The sequence below is a fragment of the Barbus barbus genome (assembly GCF_936440315.1).
Source record: "Barbus barbus genome assembly, chromosome: 16".
Taxonomy (NCBI): domain Eukaryota; kingdom Metazoa; phylum Chordata; class Actinopteri; order Cypriniformes; family Cyprinidae; genus Barbus; species Barbus barbus.
In genome coordinates, this window is record NC_136744.1 from 12,405,448 (window position 1) to 12,425,958 (window position 20,511).

Here is a 20,511-nt window from a genome sequence, read left to right on the forward strand (position 1 = left end):
TTAACTTCTTTGTCTGTGATTTTTAACTTTTATATTTTAACATTTTATGAACATATTTGGACCATTATAAGTTGAGCCCACCAAAATGTGAATTGACTCTTTTATTTTCAGACATTTGTGAATGATGTCAGAATCCAGGAACAGATGTACATCACTTTAAAGATTGATGACAAACTGCGGTTTGGATATGATATCCTTCAATGCACAATGTGCTTCAATGTCATCAGATTTTCTTCTAATGCCTTTAAGATTTAGTGTCAATTTAGTATTTAAAAGTCCTTTTGTGTATCTTTATGTGATTTAATTTGTTTATACACTCATAATTTGAAAGATTTATGTGTATGTGCATGACAAAGAAAAGAAGTAGAACTAGAGTTATATGGTTCCATATTTTGAGCCATGTGTGTGAATGTGTATGGATATTTAGTATGTTTTGGCTATTTATGAAACGGTCTTCCTTAACCCGACTCACATACCAACTTGTTCACTGTGGTGCGAGGAGAGCTACATGTGCCAGAGGAGGCTCTGAGGGTAAAACAACCACTACATCATTGAATCAGTTAATATAGTTAACAATATACTGGTAACAGTATATCAGAATTGCACGTGCTGATCTTATGTAGTTTTTCTTTTATCTTCCGGAAGTAATGTTTGATGACAGGTTTCTGGTGCTTACTGTGTTCTTCTCTCTCCTTTCTGTCAGCATGAGAAGTTCACCAGCCAACTTCAGCTGGGCAACAAGCCCACCTGTGCAGAGCCCTCAAAAACCCCCAAGTCTTCCCTAAACAAAGCCAAAGTGAGCAAACCCGCAGAGCCCATTGCTGAACCAGCAGCCAAACCTGCAGAGCCAAACAAAGGAGATGACAAGATGCCAGGTAAAAATCACCTTGATGATGTCAGGGTATAAGTTATGGATAATTATATTTGTGTCTGAAGATTTCAAACCACTTTGTAGGTGATGCAAAACAATTTGTCATCTTTAAATAATGTGAGTAATACTGGACTAGCCACTGCTGTGCCCCATTAATTAACTAATCCATTGTCCCTTTTCAGTAGAGCAAGGTGACATAAATGATCATGGTCTATTTTTATTGAGGCATTGATTAGTGACAGGTGTAAGTGACCTTCTGTCATCTCATCTGATGTCAAGCACCAGGCTGGGAATCAGAAAACCATTAACTCTCCTCCCACTGTAGCAACGTGTAACACAAACATGGGACAGTTGTGAAAGAGAAAAACGGCCCTCTGGCTAAAAAGACGATTGCATCAGATTTTTTCCTGTAAAGGAAAATGAAAAAAAACTTGTCACAAATGGAAAATTAAGAATGGCATTGTCAACTCTTAATGGCTAGCATAGTTCCATTGATTTCACATTTAATGATCACACCGTTTGTGCTATGGACATGAATGATACCTCAAATCAGAGAGGTGTTCTGTTCGTTTTAATCACAAAAATTATTTGATTCCCTGCTGATTTTGTACATTTACCCACTGACAAAGAAATGATCAGTGGGTCCCTTTAAGAGAGTGCTCCTAATCTCATCTCCTTATATGTATAAAAGACACCTATCCATAGAAGCAATCAATCAATCAGATTCCAGAGTCTCCACCATGTCCAAGACCAAAGAGCTGTCCAAGGATGTCAGGGACAAGATTGTAGACCTACACAAGGCTGGAATGGGCTACAAGACCATCGCCAAGCAGCTTGATGAGAAGGTGATAACAGTTGGTGCGATTATTCGCAAATGGAGGAAACACAAAATAACTGTCAGTCTCCCTCGATCTGGGGCTCCATGCAAGATCTCACCTCGTGGAGTTTCAATGATCAAGAGAATGGTGAGGAATCAGCCCAGAACTGCACGGGAGGATCTTGTCAATGATCTCAAGGCAGCTGGGACCATTGTCACCAAGAAAACAATTGGTAACACACTACCCTGTGAAGGACTGAAATCCTGCAGCGCCCGCAAGGTCCCCCTGCTCAAGAAAGCACATGTGCAGGCCCGTCTGAAGCTTGCCAATGATTCAGATGAGAGCTGTGGTCAGATGAGACCAAAATCGAGCTCTTTGGCATCAAATCAACTCGCCGTTTTTGGAGGAGGAGGAATGCTGCCTATGACCCAAGAACACCATCCCCACCATCAAAAATGGAGGTGGAAACATTATGCTTTGGGGATGTTTTTCTGCTAAGGGGACAGGACAACTGCACCGCATCAAAGGGACGATGGACGGGGGCCATGTACTGTCAGGGCCAGGGCATTAAAGAAAATGGAAATTGAAAATGGGTCGTGGATGGGTATTCCAGCATGACAATGACCCAAAGCACACGGCAACAAAGGAGTGGCTCAAGAAGCAGCACATTAAGGTCCTGGAGTGGCCTAGCTAGTCTCCAGACCTTAATCCCATAGAAATTCTGTGGAGGGAGCTGAAGGTTCGAGTTGCCAAACGTCAGCCTCGAAACTTTAATGACTTGGAGAGGATCTGCAAAGAGGAGTGGGACAAAATCCCTCTTGAGATGTGTGCAAACCTGGTGGCCAACTACAAGAAACGTCTGACCTCTGTGATTGCCAACAAGGGTTTTGTCACCAAGTACAAGTCATTTTTTGTGAAGGGGTCAAATACTTATTTGACTCATTAAAATGCAAATCAATTTATAACTTTTTTAAATGCGTTTTTTAAATTTTTTGCTGTTATTCTGTCTCTCACTGTTAACATAAACCTACCATTAAAATTATAGACCGATCATTTCTTTGTCAGTGGGCAAACGTACAAAATCAGCAGGAGATCAAATATTTTTCCCCCACTGTATATTGACAGTTATATCTAGGTTTTAGAATATTAGAGAATATAATTGGGATGGGCTCTTTTGATTTAGACACCTAGCAACATGCTAAAAACCAATAAAAAGCTGTAGTCAAGCCGTTGTAAAATACTCTATAAACACACCTGTGACCTCTTTACATCAGGAGGGCAGCCATTCTCCTAAACATTGCTATAGAACTACATTTGTTGGTGGAATAATTAGTGTTTTTTATCAACATTTTTGTTGCTGTGTGTTTGTTTTATCAAACCTTGCCAGGTATATGTTGTAATATGTAACGCCATGCCTAATGACGCCCCTTATTAGCTGTTCTAAAATCACTGTAAACCACAGCTTCATGGGGCTTATTGCTTTATTTGAGACTCTGATGCATCTAAACACATGTATTTATGTGTTACTCTACATAATTAGAACTATGGTTCAGCCCTGTCGTGAAGTGCTGGGTATTTAATAATAGGGAATGGAACAGCCCTACGCCCATACCTCTGTTTTCCAGCCATCAGCATGTCAAAGGCAGGTAGCATTTAACATTCACTCTTATCTCACTGCCACCTGGTTATTTCATCCTGCTAATTGTCAGGCTTGTCCAATAATCCCCTGGCTGTTAAAGTTACATGATGCAACTGTGTGCAGCACATGAAGAAACTACTGATTTCTGAAGAGAATAAAATCCACTGCAGCGCTGGAATCTCTGAATCCGTATTATGAACATCAAAAGGATTCCCCTACAATTTACTTGAATTTGGACCATGCAAATGGCAAATATTTCAAAAAGAAACAGGCTTATCTTGCATACAGTGAGCCCTGTTAGTTTATACTCTATGAAATTAAGGTTTAGCTGCAATCCTGCATCATGTACATAGATAAGTAAGTAAACTGTATGCAGTTATTGTTTTTCAATACAAAAGGAGATTTTAATTGATATACACACTGGCATTTCATGGCCATAACCATAGCTATCAAACTTCAAAAGGGACAAAAGACTCGATTAAAGTAAAAAAAAAAAAACTCGTCCTTATGCACTATATTCCAAGTTTTTTAAAACCATATTAGAGCTTTTTGTGGGGAACAGAGTTTAGTTAAAAGTGACATTTAAATGTAAACATGAAAGCAAATTAGATTTGTGGTTGCTCCTTTAAATTCAGAAAGGAAACCGCACATAATATCAGAGGAAAGGAAAGTATGTAGTGAAATCCATAGATATATATAGTGTTAGTGATTATACCTTATGTACATAAACACTCATGTCCTCAGTAGCAAAGTCTTTTTTTTTCTATAAAAGGTGACATAGCTGCCATACACAGGGGAACCCCATTGTATGGACAGCCATCCTGGTGGGGCGACGGGGATGCAGATGATGAGAATTCCTTTAAACAAGAGAATAAAACATCTGGAAAGAAGCAGGAGAACAGTGGAGCAGGTAAAATATCCCAGAATCCTTTTAAACACTGCTTACACAAAAGTTTGGGGGGTTTCTTGGACATTTTTAAAATTGTTTTTTTTTTTAAATGTTACACTTTGACAGTCAGAGGAAGATTCTCTTATTACCACATTTTGAGCATATCTACACTTGACAGAGGACAGTTGTGAAGAGTTTGAATTGGTTGCTGGATAATGAAGAAAAAAGTGTGAAATTTGGTTCCGATTGAAGCTGGCATGTGATCTAGTGGTCTGGAATCCCATTAACTTGCTCCGTATAGGAGTAATGGGATTGTAGATTACAGAGGCTTTACCACAGCAGGACATCACACATTTGCTACAGACACTAAACCAGACAAGTGTACTCAAAATAGTCTTTTGATACAGCAAGAAAAACATATTGTGCACTTAGTGTGGCATTTTTAAATTATTTATATGATGTGATTTTTGTTGTTTACCCACTGTAGCTTGATTATAACTGCACATGTAAACGCACTGAATAAATGCTACATTTCTAGATTATGTACATGTATATAATAACAGTTATTAGACCAAATTAACAATAAACATGAGTTTTTTTAGGTTTCTTTTTTTATAATGTGTGCCGCTTTTATCGTTGACCCCAGAATAGACCATCAAAGCCCAGGGATCTTACTCGTGCCCTTGAGCCCTCTTAATTTAATTCACTCAAAACAGCACCATCTCTGTTCATAAATGCAAAATCTCCTCCCAGAAGAAGCCTTGTTTCTTTCTGAGGGAATGTTGGGTAAATATATCTCGAAGGGTTAGTGCTGGCACACTGAGTGGCATTGTTTGACAGAACCTTACAGTGTTACTCAGACAAAGAGTACAGACTCAGGTTCAGAAGACGACAAAGTTGGCAGAAGCTCGAAATTAATCAGCATTATTTGTTTCAGGCTTGCTAAACCTCAGTGCTGCCACAGAGGGAGAGAAAATCATTCATGCAACAGTCCACCACATCAAAGTGCCAACACCTCCCAGAGCTATTTTAGGCAGCAGTCAAGGCTGGTTTTCTGTAGGCAGGGATTCACAGGCCAGCGTAGGAAAGAAAGAGGAAGAGAATGTAAAGGGAACCGTCTCCCTTAAGAAGTGAATAGGTTGATTTGTAGACAGGCCCTGCCCCCTCCATCTCCATTGTCACAGAGGCGTGTTTGCTTTCTCCTCTGTGACAGCAGTGCCGCTCATCACAGAGGCAGCCACACATGCTAGATTTGTAAGTATTTTCAGTATTAAACTTTTTGTACTTTATTAAACATAGTTAATCATCTGTTAACTTGTTAGTAAAGGTGTATATTTACATAGAAGATCTTGTGCCTCACATGAACTTACTGAGATGTATTGTCAAATGTTCTGCTAAACAGATGTGATTATCTGTTTAGTAGTAAAAAAAAAAAAAAGGATTCAAGTGGAATTCTAATAGTAGGTAGTGCTTTTCTGTTGTGTTTTGTTGCTGAGGGTGAATAAAAAGAATTGTTGTTGCATGTCTTTATAAGTATCTCTGAATATAATAACTTAAAAGAGGAAGTGCAACAGTATTTTTAAAAATAGGAAGTTTCAGCTGCTCTCTGATAGGTTGTGCTGTGCAGAGGATTAACTTGACATGACTTTCAGTAAATTAGATGTAGTGAATTAATTGTGGAAATTTAAGTAGAACTTAGTCTGATTCAGATACATTACTGATGATGTCATGATGACATCATATTTGGAAAAATGTTGCTGTGCCTAGGGCTGTCACTATATTAGATTTTTCACACCATGGTTATTATGGCCAAAAGAATTCACAATATCGATATATCGCAATATCTATAGAAACCTTGGGGAATCTGCCAAATTAATTAATACTTAGTTTATTTAGTTTTTCTTTTTACCCAATGAACATAAGGATACTGATAAACACAGGGCACAGGCATTTTCACTTCTTCTTCAGGTCACAGCTGACCTGTACTCAAGCTTTCTCTGTCTTCTTTGGAGCTCTCTATGAAATAACAAGAGAGAAAATATAGCCAAGTTCAATAGTATGATGAATAAATATTAATATCAAAACTGATACTTTAACCTGTTAAGTTGTGTAAGTTACCCGTATTTTAATCTCTTTAACCTATAGTTGCACCGGTGCCAATGAAGTCATGCAGTTAACATGCTTCTAATTCAGTATTAATGTGCGTCTAGAACGACCGCAGATGAGGCATTAAAGGAGACATAACACACAGTTTCACCCAATCACATGTTAATCTTGAATACCTATAGAGTAGTACTGCATCCTTCATATCTCCAAAAAGTCTTTAGTTTGATCATATTTATAAAAGAAAGATAGAGCTTTACGATTCACTCCGGAAGAAGCCGAGCTCCTTGAGGCGCGCCGTGGGTGGAGCTAAAGAGTGACGAGCACTTGCACCCATCACCAACAAAACACAGACATTTGATGCCGTTTCACTTACCGTCTGCAGTTCTGAATCATGACCGGGATCTTTTATAGCTGGGACTGCTCCATCTTTCAGTATTAAACGATGTGCAAATCCAGCGTCGAACTCGGCCTTGTTTATAAAACATTCGTCAACAAACACACTTGAGAAACTCTGTTGCTGCCCCGATAAACAAACTGCATCCACTGTTCATGTACCTCTGGGTTCTTTTGGGAAGCTGAACAAGGTTATCTTTCCCTCACAACCAAAAGCACACTTCTTTAGAGACATTCTTCCTGAGCGAGTCCTGTGCAGTGCAGCTGAATTGATGGGCGTGTTTTCTCTCTCGCTCTGGGCTGTGTTTCCCAAACGCAACTATGGTCACAAGTTTCGTCGTTACCAATAAGAGTTCAATGGAACTTACGACCATAGTTATCTAACGATGCTTTTGGGAAACGCACCCCTGGTCGATGCGTGCACTGGTGCGTTCTTCCAGGAGAAATGCCCATATAAGGAGTTCCACCGTTGTTTATGTCAGCAAGAGCCATGATCGAAAAAAACTCTTCGAAACTTGTACGAACCCGGAAGTGAGATTTTTGGCACAGAAATACTGCTATACGTCCAAATTGTTCTTTGAAACTTTGTCCATGCTTAGCATGAGAATCCAACTTTTCAACAGTGTAAACAACTCTGAATGCATGAAATGGCATTGTACCCCCCCCCCCCCCCCTTTAAGTGCATGGAACTGCGACCAAAATAGCATTTTACAGAGTTTAATGTAGCAACGTAGTCGCTCAGTTTTTCTAGATTTGTTTTAATCATGTAAAAAAGATTTGAACAAAGAAATCAAGTGCTACGCACATGTATTGGCCATGACTTGATTGCAAATACAAATACAAAATTTAGACGAGTAAAGAAAACGCGGTACTTAGTAAAAGAATCACCTGTTTATTTAAATATATGAACACAGGAAACCGCTGTTAACAAGTTAATGTAACGTTTCCCATTTCATGACTAGTAAAATAATGACAACTTACTGTCTGTATAATATGTAACATGGTTCTTCTCAGAGTAGCTCGTCAGTATAAGTTCTTTGGCGCAGCCGCGAGCTGCGTCGTCTTCTTGTTTGACAGCTGTCAGTGTTAAGGTGCAATACTGCCTCCTGGGAGCTCAACAAGGTACTGGCGCTGGAGTAGGCTTTTTGTGTCGTGTTATCTTAAGTGTCCTGTTCATTTTAAATATCATGGTTATCGCAAATACCGGTATATCGCGACACCCCTAGAGCCTGTGCCTGTAAAAGGCATGTGCACCTGTTGCTAACAATAGAGTATTTACTAAATTACTACTTGATTTAAATTGAGCTTTGAAGTCACACCTCAATGAAATGAATGAAATGCTGTAAATCTATCAGTTTAACTAGAGAATCTAAATCGGTTGTTCACGTTTTGCACTGTGACTCATTTTTTGGTTCCAAAATTCTTACATGCCTTCTCTCTTCCCATATGGCAGGATTAACATAGTATTTAGTACTAGTGCTGTCAAACGATTAATCGCATCCAAAATAAAAGTTTTTGTTTACATAATAAGTATACACATACACACACATACATTGTCTATATAAATACACACATATGCATGTATATATTTAAGAAAATTTTTATTTATATATTAAATATATTTATATATAATCTAAATTATATAAATATAAATTTATACATGTAAATACATGTAATTCTTTTTAAAATATATACTGTATGAGTGTGTATTTATATATACATAATAAACTTACACAGTACACACACATATATTATGTAAACAAAAGCTTTTATTTTGGATGAGATTAATCGCGATTAATCATTTGACAGCACTATTTAGTACATTTCATTTTTAATTCATTATTTGTTTTCAGAGTATACATTGGCGCCATGATTATGAGACATTTGTTTGGTCTAAATGTAGACAAAAGCACTAAATCCTGCACTGCACAAATAAGTGCAAGCAGACAGTAACTTCAGTTTATGAGTATTCATCTTTTCTGTGAAAAATACATTACAAATGAATGAAAAGTGAGTTTTGAAAGGTACTATGCATGTAAACTGGTATGTAAACTGCAGCTCAAAAAATATTTGAAAATGAAATGTGTACAGTAAGTATACATTTTTATCTCTGCCAACCCTAGGGTTGAGAGCCTCTGAACTGTATATTAGACACTGTGTCATTTCTGCTTATTCCAACTAATAGCATGAAAATGGGTAATTCTGTGTAGCATTAGTCAAACAGTTTGTCATTTCCAAAATTTAGCTCTAGGGTGTCAGAGCATGTGTCCTCAGTGCATTATGTTGTTAAGGTGCCATTAGCCATCCCATTAATTCTTGTAATGTGACAGATATTAAACGGTGGCTGTGTCCTGACAATGATTCAAGTCCACAGTCTTGATTTATAGCAAGCTAATCTCATTCTGTTCATTTTGAGGCCATGACCCTTAACTCATAGATGGCGATCCTTAGTTTTCTTCTTTTTTTGTGGCCCCACAGAGAGCAAAGAGACCAAGCGAGGTGATAAATCAAAGGAAAATGGTCTGGGGCCTGTAGGCGCTGAGCCCAGCTACTTTGAGATTCCCAGCAAGGAGGGACAAATGGCACAGAACAGCATCCATGAGATCCCAACAAAGGACACTGAGGGCACTGGGGCTGCAAAATCAACTACGGCCAATGCCTCTGCACAGGCCAACACCTCATTCACCATCGAGTTTGACGATACTTCCCCAGGGAAGGTCACCATTAAAGATCATGTGTCTCGTCCACGACCAAAAAAATCACCTCACGTTGGCAGTAAAGACCTTAGCACCCTGCAGGCAGCCATCATGGCCTCTGAGAGCAAGGTGGCAGACTGGCTTGCCCAGAATGACCCTCCTCTAGTGAGGCGCGAGTCCACAGAAGAGGACAGTAAGACCATCAAGAGTGATGTGCCTGTTCACCTTAGGAGGCTTAAAGGTACGCCATTACACATACATTTATTCATTTTGCAGGTGCTTTTATGAAAGCAGCTTATTAAATGAGGATAATACAAGGAGAAGCTATAAACCCAAGGGAGGATGCAATACATGTAGTACTACCATAGCAAATTTTATAGCAAATTCAGCTAGAGCTGAAGTGTAAGTGCAAAAAAAAAGAATTGTTCCTTGTTTAAAGGAACAGTGCTCCTAAACAGTGCTTCTCGGCCTAATGTCATTTCAAACCCATATTTTTCTGTGGAACACAAAAGTATAATTCTTTGATAAAACAAAGCAGCAGTTCATAATGACCAAGGGCTGTCACGGTCCAAAATAAGAATCAATTCCTGTCCCCTGAAGCTCTGTGATAAATTTTGGTCTGGCTAGCCTACATTTCTATCCAGAAATTAAAAATGGTGCATTTTTGCCTCAGTGACACTATTTTTAAATCTGAACATTGATTCGAGTTAGACATACGCCTTTATTAAAAATGAATCATGTGTCTGTTTCTCACATAAAACTATCCAATGGCTTCAGAAGACTTAGAATATAGTGTGAAAGTGTTAAAGATGACATATCATGAAAATCTGACTTTTTCCATGTTTAAGTGCTATAATCATTCCTTGGTGCATCTCAACCCAGAAAATATGAAAAAGAACAACCCAGTAATTTTTTTTTTTTTTTTTGGTAAGCCTTTCTCCGCAAGCTTGTTAAAAAAATTCTTCCAAAATGTTTATTTTTGTGTTCCACGGAAAATATAACCACAAGAGGTTTGGATCAACATGAGTGGGTAAATAATGACAATTTTTGTGCGGTGGAGCTATTTTTAATAATCTTAGTTAAAGCAGTTAGTCATGTGATCTTAGAAGAAATGTGTCTTCAGGTGTTTTTTGATGATTGCAGTGTTCAAATAAAGGTTGGGAGTTTTGCCTCCACCGAGGTACAGTGAGTGCGAAGGTTTTGGAAGAGACCTTGTTCCATGCTGATGCCACCACTAGGCATCCTCAGAAAATTCCCTTGTGAATTTAATCTCTCAAAGCCACAAGGGAGTTTTTCATGGTCAGTTCAAATGAAGTTGGACTTTCTTGTTTTTAAATAATTTAAAATGATGACTAGGGAGTTCACTTATGTTTTACCCTTTCAGATTGATTATTTGCACTCAGAAGAGGCGCAAATGACAAAAGCAGTATAAGGTGCCTTATTGTAGGAGCCTTAAAGGACAATTGAAGGGGAATGCCATTGACTTCTGTCAGCTCAAAGCTTCAGTGTCTCTATTCTTTACCTCCACCACCATCCTTGCAGTTTAAAAAATGTAAATGAGCGATGCTGTGGAGTCTTAACAGTGATTTATTTCTTGATCATTTGATACAGTTAAATGGACATAATCCTAGACTAAAGATGCCCAACATGTGAGGCATGACCTCTTCAACCTCATAGACATCCATTCCTTTTCATTATCTAGACTGCCGACTTTCATTCCACTTAAAAAAAAATTCACAGCTGCTGAAGGGACTCAATAATGATGACATCAAATTTAACTGAACTCTGCAACCAGCCAGTAGACGGGTTGTATAGCGTCAGCTGAATTTCCCATTCCAGAGGATTAGCTGCCACATAGCACTTTTAAAACACTTTTTCCTTGCACCCACTGACAGAGCTTAGCAAAGAAAGCAGTTAACGCTCCACCTTCTCCTTACACTCTCCTTAAGAAGTCATTTCTCTAACCGTAGCAGAACTGCACTGATTTCTGAGCTATTGATTAGTCTGTTTAGTGGTTTAGCTAGACTTTGACATCTACTTTGTACAAAACCTGATTTCTTAAACAAAAACCTTCTCCTTCTATGGATCACCTGGTATACTTCCCTCCGGTAGGACTATTCATTGTAAAAACTGCCGCATGCCGCTTTGGGAGACGAAAGCCCACTCTGCTTGCCATCATGTGATTCTGTAATGAAATGTGTGCTAATTTATGAGGAACGTGTGTTTTGCAGCCAAAGAGCGCTGACAGCAAATCCACGTGTGAGCTCTAAGCAGGGCTGATAATTGGTGAAGGCTGGTAGAATATGCGGTCTATCCAGTCTCAGGCGTGGTTCTTTTTTAGAGCTTGTGTTTGCGGTTGTCTTTTGGAAACTGTATTGGCGCTGTTTGTTTTGTTGGGCGAGATCTAAGAACTGGTGAGTTGGATTGTTGTTTCGATTGCCCACTGGTGAGTTGGATTTTTTTTTTTATCATTTGAGGGCTTGTTTCTTGTTTGAGGTGGGAAACTAGTGTATTGGAATTTGGAGAACTAGAAAGAGAAACTGAGACCAAAGTATTAATATATAAATATTGAAATTCATGTTTCATGAATGGTGCTAAGTTATTATAGTTTTTCTTTCAGTATTTTTGCTTTCAATTTTAGTTGTTTTTTTAATGGTGTTGAAATTTTTTATTTTATTTTGAGTGTATTTTGAATTTCATTTTAAAAAATCAGTATAGTTTTTCATTGCACCATACTCCATTTTTACCTTTAATCAAAGTTATAAATTTGTATTAAGTGTGTGTGTGTGTGTATATATATATATATATATATATATATATATATATATATATATATATATATATATATATATATATATATATATATATAGGTGCTGGTCATAAAATTAGAATATCATGAAAAAGTTGATTTATTTCAGTAATACCATTCAAAAAGTGAAACTTGTATATTAGATTCATTCATTACACACAGACTGATATATTTCAAATGTTTATTTCCTTTAATTTTGATGATTATAACTGACAACTAATGAAAGTCCCAAATTCAGTATCTCAGAAAATTAGAATATCAATTAAGACCAATGCAAAAAAAAATATTTTTAGAAATGTTGGCCAACTGAAAAGTATGAACATGAAAAGTATGAGCATGTACAGCACTCAGTATTTAGTTGGGGCTCCTTTGGCCTGGATTACTGCAGCAATGAGTCGATCAGTCTGTGGCACTGCTCAGGTGTTATGAGAGCCCATGTTGCTCTGATAGTGGCCTTCAGCTCTTCTGAATTGTTGGGTCTGGCGTATTGCATCTTCTTCTTCACAATACCCCATAGGTTTTCTATGGGGTTAAGGTCAGGCGAGTTTGCTGGCCAATCAAGAACAGGGATACCATTGTCCTTAAACCAGGTACTGGTAGCTTTGGCAGTGTGTGCAGGTGCCAAGTCCTGTTGGAAAATGAAATCTGCATCTCCATAAAGTTGGTCAGCAGCAGGAAGCATGAAGTGCTCTAAAACCTCCTGGTAGACGGCTGCGTTGACCTTGGACCTCAGAAAACACAATGGACCAACACCAGCAGATGACATGGCACCCCAAACCATCAATGACTGTGGAAACTTTACACTGGACCTCAAGCAACGTGGATTATGTGCCTCTCCTCTCTTCCTCCAGACTCTGGGACCTTGATTTCCAAAGGAAATGCAAAATTTACTTTCATCAGAGAACATAACTTTGGACCACTCAGCAGCAGTCCAGTCAAGACGCTTCTGACGCTGTCTCTTGTTCAAGAGTGGCTTGACACAAGGAATGTGACAGCTGAAACCCATGTCTTGCATATGTCTGTGCGTGGTGGTTCTTGAAGCACTGACTCCAGCTGCAGTCCACTCTTTGTGAATCTCCCCCACATTTTTGAATGGGTTTTGTTTCACAATCCTCTCCAGGGTGCGGTTATCCTTATTGCTTGTACACTTTTTTTTCTACCACATCTTGTCCTTCCCTTCGCCTCTCTATTAATGTGCTTGGACACAGAGCTCTGTGAACAGCCAGCCTCTTTAGCAATGACCTTTTGTGTCTTGCCCTCCTTGTGTAAGGTGTCAATGGTCGTCTTTTGGACAACTGTCAAGTCAGCAGTCTTCCCCATGATTGTGTAGCCTACAGAACTAGACTGAGAGACCATTTAAAGGCTTTTGCAGGTGTTTTGAGTTAATTAGCTGATTAGAGTGTGGCACCAGGGGTCTTCAATATTGAACATTTTCACAATATTCTAATTTTCTGAGATACTGAATTTGGGACTTTCATTAGTTGTCAGTTATGATCGTCAAAATTAAAGGAAATAAACATTTGAAATATATCAGTCTGTGTGTAATGAATTAATCTAATATACAAGTTTCACTTTTTGAATGGTATTACTGAAATGAATAAACTTTTTCATGATATTCTAATTTTATGACCAGCACCTACACATATATATATATATATATATATATATATATATATATATATATATATATATATATATATATATATATATATATATATTATTGTTATTTTTATTTATTTATTTTTTGAGTGCATTTGCATTTTGCAGAGCTAATTTTATAATATTTACTGATATTCTTATTTCCAACATTTAAGCTGCACCATTACTTGTAACAGTTTTTATTTCTACACACTTCTATTATTATGGTGTAATTGATTTCAGATTTGCATGCCCTTAAACGTCACTTAAAAAATTAAAGCTATTGTGTTGGATATTGATCAGATTACCCTTTCAGTCTTAATTAAATACATAGTCTGAAGTCAGGATTTGGAGGTTAATTAAATCAGACCATTCAGTTTTGATTGAAACTATGAAAATATGAAAAGTATTTCTAGGTATTGTCTTGTTCTATGTAATTTACTCCTGTGATGGCAAAGCTGAATTTTCAGCATCATTACTCCAGTCTTCAGTGTCACATGATCCTTCAGAAATCATTCTAATATGCTGATTTGCTGCTCAAGAGACATTACTTATCAATGTTGAAAACAGTTTTGCTATGTTTTTAGGTTTCTTTGATGAATAGAAAGCTCAGAAGAACCTGAGAATGGTACCTTACATTATACAGAGCATGATCTAGAGGCAATGAAACAATACTACGTTAATTCCTGTATTTGTATAATGTAATACGCTTGTTTGCATTGGTGTTATAGGACTAGTTAGAGTAAATGCAGTCTGACTCATAGAGGGCTGGTGGGGCCAGCTCTCCTCATTCAAAGAACATGCTGTGAGACACAGAAGAGCTGCTTTGTTTCACGGTTTGTGCTTGAAAGGCCACTGTCGGAGTGGTGTAGTTGTTTCTCCCAGTCTCCCAGAGCAGAGGCTGTCACTTCTGACTGCATGCTGCTTCCTCAGCCGACCAAGCTGAGGAATAGACGACACCCTCCTCCACCTCTTATTTCCTCGCCTTTTTTTTCCTGTGCTCTCACTGAGAGTAGGGATTAGTTAGCGTCCAGAGACTTAACCGGTTTTGTAGTCCACTCTAATGCCTCAGGGTGTATCGCATGGGGGATTTTGTGTTAGCTCTGGTTAGGTTTGCGTCTGTAGTTGCACGCTTGGTTGAAAGCACTGCCCTGCTCTGTGTTAAAATTTGCCGTAACCCATCCAAACGATCTTCCGTTACAGGCAGTAAACACGAGGATGGCACGCAGAGCGATTGCGAGAATGGCCTAGGATTGCGATTTGGCAGCAAACGCCACGCCGCACTGGAAGAGCGCCTGAGAGCCGCAGGAGTGGGCCGGGTCAAAACAGAGGGGTCGTCTTCTGTGAGCCGCACAGCCTTCATGATCGAGTTCTATGACGAGGATAACCCTCGCAAACGGCGCTCCTACTCGTTTTCGCAGACCGCACCGCTACTCGGAGGCGTGGCAGGGGAGGGATTTTGCCCTGCACCGCCTTCACGTCCTAAGGTTGTCGCCACGGCAGCGGACGGCAGCAAGGGCATGTCATCATCCCTAGCGGCAGTCGCACCCACGGCTGCTCGACTCCTGCTCAAGCAGAGATCTGAGGAGCCAAAGGTGGTGCAGAGCCCTGCCGCTACTGGGCAGCCCAGTCCCACAGATGAGGCTCAGAAACAAGAAGACGACCAGAGCGACAAGGGAACTTACACCATTGAACTGGATAAAAGCAACCCTGAGGAAGAAGAGGCACGGCGAATGATCGATAAGGTATGAAAACTAACCATAACCCTGGTTGATTAGCAATTCTGAATCAAAATAAATACTTTATTAATGAATGAATTTCCTGATGATCTTATCAAGCAGAAGATAGGAATGATTTGTGTCTCAGAGGGATCGTTCACTCAAAAATGAAAATGCACGCATTGATTCTCCATTGACTCTCATGGTATGTTTTTCCATACTATGGAAGTCAATGGGACCAGCAACTGTTTGGTTACAAGCATTCTTCAAACTATCATCATTTGTGTTCAGCAGAACAAAGAAACTCATACAGGTTTGGAACAACTTGAGAGTGAGTAAATAATGATAGAATTTAAATTTTGTGGTGAACGTCCCTTTAATTGGCAGTTTTGTAGGGATAGTTGACCCAAATATGACAATTTTGTCATTTAAGTACTCACCCTCATGTTATTCCAAACCCATAAGACCTTCATTCATCTTCGGAACACAAATTAAGAAATTTTTAATGAAATCCGAGAGCTTTCTGACCATTCAACTACCACATTCAAGGCCCTGAAAGGTAGTAAGAACATCATTAAAATAGTCCATGTGACATGGATGCTGGCTCCTGTGTCTGCAGCACCACACGCATGCATTGTGGAAATATCTTAATTTGTGTTCTGAAGATTAATGTAGGTCTTACAGGTTTGGAATGACATGAGTCTGAGTAATTAATGAAAGAATTTAAATTTTTGGGTCAACTATCCCTTTAAGATATTGTCTGACAGATAAGTATATGGACATGTTTCCTTTTGTTAAACACTTACCCAGCTGGCTTGGTTTGTGGAGGATGGTAGTTCACTGTCATCAAACCTCATCACTCATCACAAGACTCGCAGATTAACATGGTAGTCACTTCCCCTTGTGAGAAATGGAAGAAAAAAATAAAAATGTATAGCACTAAGGCTGAAATTGTGTGCCAAAAAAAAAAAATCTGGCTATATTAAATACAGACGTCTAAGATTCAGGGTTATACAGGTGCTGGTCATAAAATTAGAATATCATGAAAAAGTTTATTTATTTCAGTAATACCATTCAAAAAGTGAAACTTGTATATTAGATTCATTCATTACACACAGACTGATATATTTCAAATGTTTATTTCCTTTAATTTTGATGATTATAACTGACAACTAATGAAAGTCCCAAATTCAGTATTCCAGAAAATTAGAATATTGTGAAAATGTTCAATATTGAAGACACCTGGTGCCACACTCTAATCAGCTAATTAACTCAAAACACCTGCAAAAGCCTTTAAATGCTCTCTCAGTCTAGTTCTGTAGGCTACACAATCATGGGGATGACTGCTGACTTGCTGAAAAGACGACCATTGACACCTTGCACAAGGAGGGCAAGACACAAAAGGTCATTGCTAAAGAGGCTGGCTGTTCACAGAGCTGTGTCCAAGCACATTAATAGAGAGGCGAAGTGAAGGACAAGATGTGGTAGAAAAAAGTGTACAAGCAATAGGGATTACCGCACCCTGGAGAGGATTGTGAAACAAAACCTATTCAAAAATGTGGGGGAGATTCACAAAGAGTGGACTGCAGCTGGAGTCAGTGCTTCAAGAACCACCACGCACAGACATATGCAAGACATGGGTGTCAGCTGTCACATTCCTTGTGTCAAGCCACTCTTGAACAAGAGACAGCGTCAGAAGCGTCTTGACTGGACTGCTGCTGAGTGGTCCAAAGTTATGTTCTCTGATGAAAGTAAATTTTGCATTTCCTTTGGAAATCAAGGTCCCAGAGTCTGGAGGAAGAGAGGAGAGGCACATAATCCACGTTACTTGAGGTCCAGTGTAAAGTTTCCACAGTCATTGATGGTTTGGGGTGCCATGTCATCTGCTGGTGTTGGTCCATTGTGTTTTCTGAGGTCCAAGGTCAACGCAGCCGTCTACCAGGAAGTTTTAAAGCACTTCATGCTTCCTGCTGCTGACCAACTTTATGGAGATGCAGATTTCATTTTCCAACAGGACTTGGCACCTGCACACACTGCCAAAGCTACCAGTACCTGGTTTAAGGACCATGGTATCCCTGTTCTTGATTGGTCAGCAAACTCGCCTGACCTTAACCCCATAGAAAACCTATGGGGTATTGTGAAGAGGAAGATGCAATACGCCAGACCCAACAATTCAGAAGAGCTGAAGGCCACTATCAGAGCAACATGGGCTCTCATAACACCTGAGCAGTGCCACAGACTGATCGACTCCATGCCACGCCGCATTGCTGCAGTAATCCAGGCCAAAGGAGCCCCAACTAAATATTGAGTGCTGTACATGCTCATACTTTTCATGTTCATACTTTTCAGTTGGCCAACATTTCTAAAAATCATTTTTTTTGCATTGGTCTTAATTGATATTCTAATTTTCTGAGATACTGAATTTGGGACTTTCATTAGTTGTCAGTTATAATCATCAAAATTAAAGGAAATAAACATTTGAAATATATCGTGTAATGAATTAATCTAATATACAAGTTTCACTTTTTGAATGGTATTACTGAAATAAATAAACTTTTTCATGATATTCTAATTTTATGACCAGCACCTGTATATTAGAGGTCAGAATGTTAAAACAAAACAGCCTTAGTTACAAGCACTGTAATGATCCTCAACATGCTCTCTTGAGTGCATTGTGAATGTTGTGTTTATCCTGGAAATGTGTCTCTGAACATCAAGCAGTTTGAGTGCATCTTGCTGTGAAGCTCTCTGTCTAATGGCTTTATAATGGCTCTCATGTGGCCAACCAATCAACTCCTCCTTTATTCATTTTATCTTCAGTGAGTTTATAAGCGTTGCCTTTTAATGCACATCTGTGTGCTATTACTTATGGAGTGTTTATGAATGTTCATGCATTTATTTTAAAAATACAATGAAAAACAGAAGAATATTTCACATTTAGTTGTTTTCAGCTATAAATGATGGGTGAATAAAAAATTCTTAACATTTTCAGCCATCTGGTGATTTCCATTAGAAATCTCGATATTTACACTACTGTTCAAAAGTTTGGGGTTGTTGTTTTTTTTCTTCAAAGAAGGCTTTTATGCTCAACAAGGCTGCATTTATGTGTTCAAATATACACCAAAACTGTAATATTGTGAAGTATTTTTACAACTAAAAATGTTTTCTATTTGAATATTATATATTTAAAAATGTAATTTATTACTTTGATGTCAAAGTTGACTTTTCATTCAGACATTACTACAGACTTCAGTGTCACATGATGCTTCAGAATTCATTATAATATGCTAATTTGCAGCTCAAGAAAAATTTCTTATTTTTATCAATGTTATGCTGCTTAATATTTTTGTGGAAAACGTGATATGTGATTATTTGATTCTTTAACATTATACATGTCTTTACTTTTGATTAATTTAGTGGGTACTTGTTAAATAAAAGTATTAATTTATTTTAAAAAATCTTACTAACTTTTTGAACAATTAAGTCTTTAGGAAACTTAAAAATTATATTAAAAACCAAATTAAATGCAGATTAAATTAATTCTAAAATAATTAACAATATGTGACCCTGGACCATAACACCAGTCATAAGGGTCAATTTTTTGAAATTGAGATTTATACATCATCTGATAAATAAGCTTTCGATTGATGTATGGTTTGTTATGATAGGACAATATTTGGCTGAATATTGAGAAAACCGCCTTTTAAAGTTGTCCAAATTAAGTTCTTAGCAATGCATATTACTAATTAAAAATTAAGTTTTGATATATTTACAGTATGAAATTTACAAAATAAACATTTTAAACAGCGGAAGTTTAAAATCAGCTCGTAAGTGTATTTACTTGACTCAGTGTTTAGCGCATTTGCCGTTGCTAGGAAACGCTTATTTTGTTTACTAGGATGAGAGTTGCTGAAATCGCGTTTGGTCTCGTACTGTATCGTGTATCTTGTCAGTGTGTGCACTTGCTTGGCCATTTGTAGTTGATAAACAGGAAAGTGGGTCCAGCTGAATTGAAATGATCATTTGTTAGATTGGTATAATGAAGGTTATTATACCGCGGCAGCGGTCGCGGCAGTCGTCGTGTGAAGCCCTCTTAGTGTGAAGACCAAAGAGTGTAAAGACCATCGACTCTACCGTGCGACTCCACCGGGCAGGGACACCGGCAAGGGATAGTAGTAGCTTTTTATTTAATTTTTTCATTGATATGTTTATTATTGAAATGTTGTTGTTATATGCATGTGTTAATTTTATTTAATTTCTTTATTTTCTTAAATATGTGGGTAGATAGTATTTATAGAGTTGTAACTTTTTAGTTTTAGTTACTTTTTCTTATTTGTAAGTCGCTTTGGACAAAAGCGTCTGCTAAATGACAAAAGTAAAGTAAGTAAAGTAAAATATTGCTATAAATTTGCTATTGCTGCAATTATACCCGTGCTACTTATGACTGGTTTTGTGGTCCAGGGTCACATATGTGGTGAATATTCAATATCATCCAGCCCTAATGGATGGATCAGTAAATAGTCAGGTGGATAGACAGAAATATTCGTTTTATACAGACTCGCTGTCAATAAAGCTGACGTTAAGTTTGCTTTTTAACATCCTGTGTTGTGTAGGTGTTTCTATTGAACTGACATTAATACTTCCTGTTTGTTTTTTTTCCCCAAGATGTTGTTCTGGCTCTGTTGCTATGGAGTCTGCAGTGAACCCTTTTTGCCACATAGGTGCTGCCATTGTGTCACAGCTCGCCAGTAAGAGCAGCAGCTCTTGATTCTCCTGCATGTGTTTTGTGTTTGTCATGTGTAGGTGTTTGGGGTGGAGGACTCTCAGAATCGTGGTTGCCCTGAACAACGAGAAGCCAGTGGAAAAGTGAAGGACGGCAAGAAGCTCAGCTCCACTGTGTCTGAGGTAAAGACTGAAGCACCTTTATAACACGT

General features: G+C 38.3%; 1 protein-coding gene across 6 annotated transcripts in view; it reads left to right on the plus strand.

The window, feature by feature from the left end:
- Positions 1-20,511, plus strand: part of LOC306882525 (centrosomal protein of 170 kDa-like) — a 47,967-nt gene that overhangs the window by 15,617 nt on the left and 11,839 nt on the right. For 3 of the 6 annotated variants that reach the window (XM_079437212.1, XM_079437210.1, XM_079437211.1), the window contains exons 4-10: positions 112-190; positions 473-531; positions 704-875; positions 4,101-4,238; positions 9,195-9,653; positions 15,063-15,604; positions 20,381-20,482. In XM_079437212.1, coding sequence (XP_079293338.1) covers positions 112-190; positions 473-531; positions 704-875; positions 4,101-4,238; positions 9,195-9,653; positions 15,063-15,604; positions 20,381-20,482 — 1,551 coding nt within the window. Of the gene's footprint in view, positions 1-111; positions 191-472; positions 532-703; positions 876-4,100; positions 4,239-5,423; positions 5,472-9,194; positions 9,654-15,062; positions 15,605-20,380; positions 20,483-20,511 lie in introns of those variants that run through there. The other 3 variants (XM_079437213.1, XM_079437214.1, XM_079437215.1) reach the window with 1 other exon arrangement.